Source organism: Primulina huaijiensis, chromosome 8 (assembly GCF_012295235.1).
Source record: "Primulina huaijiensis isolate GDHJ02 chromosome 8, ASM1229523v2, whole genome shotgun sequence".
Classification (NCBI taxonomy): Eukaryota; Viridiplantae; Streptophyta; class Magnoliopsida; order Lamiales; family Gesneriaceae; genus Primulina; species Primulina huaijiensis.
The window spans coordinates 6,449,474-6,455,963 of record NC_133313.1 but is presented as its reverse complement, the minus strand read 5'-3'; the positions used below and the strand labels follow the sequence as shown (position 1 = coordinate 6,455,963).

The following is a 6,490-nucleotide window of genomic DNA, read 5'->3' as shown; positions in this document are numbered from 1 at the left end:
TAAATCTTAATTAAACTAATGGACTTAATTAGGAGGCTTAATAGGCCTAAGCCCTATTAGTTGAATCATGTAATATATATTATGTTAAAAACCCTACATCTAGCATGACAACTTACGCCTCCCACCTTTTCAAAAATTCAGAAACTCTCCTCACAAAACACCACACACACACGGCACACATACATATCACTTTGAAGGGGAAATTCGAAGGGTTCTAGGAAAACAAGCCAAGGTTGCGTCCCGTTCTTCAATCGTCAACGGTTTTTCGTGCGTTTAAAACGTAAAGGCACGCCATACATCTCTTTTTCTCATCCATCATATCATATTATTGTTTGAATTGTTGTATGCATGAAGAACATGAAATATTTTTCAGAATTTTCGGTATATTGCATGTATTCATGAGAAAACATGATTTTTGAATCCAAAAACTTGTGTATTGTTTGCTTAAGGGGCTTCCATGACATAAGGTAAGATCAAGAGTGGTGTACACCTGTTTTAGAGTCACTCACACACGCCTAAACTCCATCAAAATTGAAGGGCAGAAACAACACGTGAGTTCGTTTAGCTGTCAAGAGGGAAAAGGGTGAGGGTTTGGTACCCCACGGCTGTGCAAGGGCTGGCTTCTGTCTAGAGGCTAGCTAGGGACGTGGGGGAGTCTGGGGGAGAGTCCTAGCCAGGCTAGGACTCGAGTAGGGGCTGGGGAAAGAGTCCTAGGACTCTACCCGAGAAGCTGTCCAGGAAGTGCGCAGGGTTCGCGCTGCTTCCAGGGGTTTGGGGCTCGGTCTTGGGTTCAAGGGCCGGGTCAAGGTGATGCACTAGGGTCCTATGAGGGTGCACGGGTGGTTGGTTCAAGGGCTGGGCTCGTTGGTAAGGGTTGGAAGCAAATCAAAGAGTCCTAGGTCCATAAGGGTTCTCGGCCAGAATAGGAGTAATTATGGGTGGCTCGTTTTTGGGTTTTGGCTTAGATTATAAGTGAAATAAGGGTCCAGTAGGTTAATTTAGGATGTTGGTCAGGTTTTGGATTGACATGGCTCGGGGGTAACTCGTGAAAATCGAAAGTTGGCTCGGGGTCGAAGTTTAGGTGTCAATTAGGGTTTTAAAATAAAGAAAAATTGGAAAACGGCTTACGGGGGTCGAGTCGTTGTCCATAAGGGCTAAAATAATATAAAAAGACTAAATTTAGAATTTAGAAATTTTATATTAAAGTTTGGGATTTTTCGGGATTAAAACACCGTCAAAACAATTAATTAATGCTAAATGAAAAAGTCTAATTTGTAAGCTAAATAAAATTATGAGAAAATTAATTTAAGCTTAAATAATTATTTGGGAAATGTTAGAGTCAATGAATTCAAGAAAAAGTCAAATTCGAGGAATTTTAAGTCTAAGGGTAAAACGGTCTTTTTACACCTAGAAATTAGTAAACGTCATGGCAGTGCCCTAAATGCTATTTTTATGATATTATGATTATATTTAAAACGTTTATGAGATGTTCATGATTAAATTATGATTTTTAAATGTCTAAGGGATTTTTATGAATTAAGGAAGACATTTAAAAGACATGTTGCATGCTTGGTTTCAAAAACAAAAACGTTATGTTATGCATGATTTTTTTTATAAAGTGATGAGAATATAGATGTTGAAGGAAGTGAAGTAATTGTGACTAATTCGATAATGATGGAGATGTCGTGAGGGTTATGGTCCCAGTGGGAGCCCGACGATTGTATTTTCATCATTTCGAATATGTGATAACGGTTTTGTGGTAACGGTAAGAATGGGAATATCGTGAGGGGAAAAGGTCCCAGAGGGAACCCATTTATGGGAAAAGGCCCCAGAGGGAACCCCGACGATCGTATTTCTATTCAATCATGATAGGCCAGGGCCCAGTTGACCGGTGAGAGTGTTGCTGGTGTCCCCCGCCGCCCAGTACTGTGTTTATATGTAGATGGATCCATCGATCATGTCATGTCATGTCAGAAAATTCACAATTAACGATCTGAATTCAACAAAAAAAAAAGGAAATGGAAAAGGAAAATATTCATGATCATGTTAAAGGTTTTATGTCATGTCATGTTGAAGAAAAGGAAAAAGTTAAAGTTTATGTTTGCGTGTCATGAAAAATTATTTTACGTAAAAGTATTTTTCACTGTTGCATGTGGTTTTATATATATTACTTGCTATAAAGATTATGGTGTGTTGAGTCTTTAGACTCACTAGGTGTGATGGATGCAGGTGAGGTTGAGGGAGGCCTTGACGGATGATTTGACTGGACTTAAGGCGCACACAACCCGAGGACCCGCGCTTCTACTTATTTCCGCACTTATGAATCATGATTTATAATTAAGGTTTTAAGACTAGTTATATATGCTTTTTGAGAGATTTTTGAGAGGTTTAGTATGAGCTATTCTTTTCAAATTATTGCTTTTTAGGGTTGGTAAAACAGTAGACGATTTCATTTTTATGACTATTTCATTGATTTCTAAAAATGCTAGTTGGTTGATGTTTTATTTTAAAGAGAAAAATATTTTATAAAATTATTTTTGTAAAGGCCGAAAATCATAGAAGAAAAAAAAATGTTGTAGTACTTTTAAAACAATAAAAAGGACATGACGTTTCATTAATAATAAAGATATTAATAATCTTTGAATTAATAAATGTAAATATCATAAAATTAAATATAATAAAAATAAAAATATTATCGATACGCATAACCAACATTAAAATTTAGTTTTTATTATTTTATTAAAATATATACAAATAAATTATTTTTTCAAAATAAAAATATATCTTTATATTTTTTAAAGTTTAAATCAAATTAAATAATAATGATATATATTAAATATCAGGCTCCACATCTAATGTAAAACACTCTAAAATAAACTTTTTATTCAATAAATAACTTAACACTCTAAGAAATAAGAGGAGAAAAATGTAATTTATTGAGTTTTGATAATGTATCCCACTTGCTTTGTTAGATTAATAATTAAATAGTTATCCACAAAATTGGATCTTAAACCTGGTCAAAATGATTATTAAAACATCTTAAAATTTTAACCAAACATTGCATAAGTGTTTGACTATTAATATATCCTTGTTTAATCCACTCAACCAAACACACCTATAGGTACCAGTCTTGCCATTGAGTAACACAATATCCAACTCAAATTTGCAGAATATAATAGATAATTGCACTTTCGAATCCCATTCAAATTCTCAGTTTATGATCACCAAGCAATTCAATGTCTTCTGTTGCAAGAATTATTCTGAATAAAATATATTTATAGTCTGTATAGTCAAAATTGTAACCATCTATATTCCCCTGTTACACAACCGGAGATGACCCGGAAATTTTGAAAAAAAATAAAGAATGTACAAACTTACTAACTCTGACTTCAGAGAACTATCTCCACCAATCTGGTATTTTCAGCCGCCTACTTCTGTGTAAAGCAAGCTTAACCGCAGGAACCTTATTCTTCACCTGTCTCCAAATCATATTGACCGAATCATCCTTCTTTGGTGGGTATTGAAACTCAAAGTGATGAGAAATGCTTCTAAGCTGCAGCCACATTTTCGTCCATTTCTCTTTTGAAATGCCCCTGAGCCCATCAATCATGTAGCCTGGTTTCAGAGCCTCGTCCACTGAGAAGAAGATTGAGAACTCTTTGTAGTCTATTTCGCTTTCAAAGGGTAGCTCGAGTCTGTCACTCACAATTACAGGAATGCAGTGACTCACAATGGCATCAAATAGACGGCAAGATGATGGAGTATCACCCGCAGGGTGTAGGCAAAATTTCGATGAACGCATTTGTTCAGCAGACTAGAATAACCAAGAAAATTTTGAAGATAAGTTGGAAATAATATTCCCAGACTAGACTGAAGAACAATAAGAAATTCAAGGCCCCAAACTTCCAGTTTTCATACTTGCTTTAAAGGAAAAATAGCATCTTATAATGATTTAAAAGACATGTTCGGACGCTGAACTTTCTTGTGCAAAGTAACAACTATTTAACTTACAGCTTTAAAACCTTCTTCCGAAGCACTGCCCTCCTCGTAGATTACGTCTTTCATTTCCATTAACATCTTATGCAGTTGCGCACGAATTTTTCCTTCCTGCCAGGTTGATATACTACTATGTCAGACATATGGTTTAGTTTAATAAAGGAAAAACAAAACATTAAAACGGTGTTGTGGATTGGCATACATCCTTCCTCTTAGTCCTCCCGCGAAAGAAGAGAAGTGTCTTTCGAGCCTCAAATGGGTCCTCGTGGTCTTCCCTGATATATGATTCTATCATATGTGGATAGGGAGCAACAACATCTTTTGATAGTCGAGAAATGTTCATGATGCGACCAAAATCAGCTACGATGAAAATGGAAGCATTAACTTGATCCCGGTACTGTCTGAAAGCATTTGGATGATGAAGGGGAATAACATGATCTCGTCCACCGGACCTTTTCCAGTGATCCGATGCTGTTAGAATATTTACCATCTCGAGCTGCGGTATAATGAACAGTGATCAATTCAGCTCTATAAATAATAAGAAATATTAACATCTAAAGCCATAAATTCAAATAATTTGCCCATGATTCATCTCTAATTCTGTATAAACAATCGAACATAAATAGAAAAAGGACTGAGGTAAGGATAGGTTTCAAATGATGACAACCACTTATATCAAACAACCTCCAATTGACGAGGACTTGGGAATAATTAAGAGAAAATGCCTGACTCCAATTTGATGACTTAAATGCAACGATGATGATTCAATGATAAGAAGATTGCATCTTGATGATACTAAGCATAATGATTTCAGCTACACAGCAGGACTTTTGTCAAAAAAAAAAATAAAAGCAGTTGAGACTGAAACGAAGTCACCAATTTATTCGAACATTCTGTCACACAGTATGCCCACAAAATAAATGGCACTCACGTAACAATGTACTCAAATCACAAAGGAACCATAAAAACTAGCACCACGTCCCAGCTAAACGAAAATCATTGTAGGGTGAGCTTTAGTTGGTGATACACATCATACATAGAATGCGAGATTTGACAAATTAATAATATTAGCTGGCGAACCATGCACACCCTTATGCATTCGAATTTTTTTAAGGTAAGGATAGGAGACTCATTTCAAGATACAAATTAAGATGAAGAAAATAAATTCACCATTTTCAGCAAGCTCAATAACCAACTTCAGATTTTTTTCCTTTCAAAAGGAAAAAAAAATGAACACAAGTGAGTAGATAAGGAAATCATCATCACAACAATTCACGAATACAAAAAAAATCTAAAAAAGAAATGAACCCCCACCTGTAGCTGCTCATCAACAGTATTCAGCTCGGCCATATTCCGCACATGAATATTGAAACTAAGGGAGGAAAAGAAAGGCACGAAAAACACATCAGCTAACTCTGGATCCCTAACACGAACCGCTTCCCGGGTGGAACCCGATTCATCGTCCCCCTCGTACAAAAGCGAAGCCATCATCCAATACTCCACGCTGTGCTGTTTCCTAAGCCCATCGTTCCACCTCCACATCGGCAAATTCGATGCAGCCACCAACACATTGTCTGGGAAAGTGGGGTCCATCAATCCCACATTAAAACGCGGAGGCAAATCGTACATGTACACGCGGAGAGGTGGTGATTGAGCTCCGCAGGGCGAAGCATTATTGAGCTGGGGCAAGAAAGATAGGAACTGGGATTTGTAATCGAGAGTCCCGGCGAGGAGTAACGAACCGAAGAGTAGCGGAATGCATAGCGAAAAGCATATCAGGGTCCTGTTTATCGATTTTTGCATTTGTTAAGCAGCTGGGTTTTCAGTGAGAATCCCGCAAGGCGAAAAGAATGGTGCAGATGGGATCGGAGGAGCTGATCTCGAGAATCGCTGGTTGTTTTTCCTCCTCCTTTTTGGAATTTTTAACTTCGGATTGGAGATAAAGCAATTGGGAATTTAGGGTTTTGATTCTGATGTCGGCACTGTATCCAATCACTGAAATTTAGGGATTGGAAATGCTGAACGACAGAGAGTGCTCACAACCATATTTCATGCAATTGGTTAAATTATATTTTTGGTATTATGAAAAACTTGGTTTAGCTTTAATTAAAATTTTAGGAGACTTTGAAAAATTGGGAAGTTTAATTGAAATTTCACAAATAAAAATATAAAATGCTTATTTTTAATTAGAAATACAATTATACATTTAGACATCACCTGAACGTAAGATAAGACATTAATTGATTATGCATCCTTGTTTTGTCCAATGTTTGACTTAAGTTTTATGAAAGATTATCGTTATGTATCATTATCTTATCCAAGTATATTGGTTTCTAACACTTATATTATATAATATTCATCATCTCATCCACATACCAAGTTTGATCGTCCCATCAATTTTACACATTACATTTAATCAATGAAAACATGTAATTTGTTAATTCAAACCTAATTCCTTCTATTCAAGAAAATATGGCACATGGCAAAGTAAATG

At 36.1% G+C, this 6,490-nt stretch overlaps 1 protein-coding gene across 1 annotated transcript; it reads right to left on the bottom strand.

Annotated features, from left to right (window-relative positions):
• Positions 1-3,180: 3,180 nt before the first annotated feature.
• Positions 3,181-6,002, bottom strand: LOC140982210 (probable arabinosyltransferase ARAD1). The gene is made up of 4 exons (XM_073448634.1): positions 5,311-6,002; positions 4,199-4,492; positions 4,012-4,107; positions 3,181-3,814 (listed from the first exon to the last, which is right to left on the bottom strand). Exons 1-4 carry the CDS (start codon positions 5,797-5,799, stop codon positions 3,398-3,400), a joined length of 1,296 nt encoding a protein of 431 aa, XP_073304735.1. The 5' UTR covers positions 5,800-6,002; the 3' UTR covers positions 3,181-3,397.
• Between the last annotated feature and the right edge of the window lie 488 nt (positions 6,003-6,490).

Excerpts from the sequence above, each read along its gene's own strand:
- LOC140982210 (XM_073448634.1), bottom strand. The coding sequence starts at position 5,799 with ATGCAAAAATCGATAAACAGGACCCTGATATGCTTTTCGCTATGCATT. Across the intron at positions 4,493-5,310 it reads CTGTTGATGAGCAGCTACAG|CTCGAGATGGTAAATATTCT; the intron begins GTGGGGGTTCAT and ends ATTATACCGCAG. Across the intron at positions 4,108-4,198 it reads GGAGGACTAAGAGGAAGGAT|GAAGGAAAAATTCGTGCGCA; the intron begins GTATGCCAATCC and ends TCAACCTGGCAG.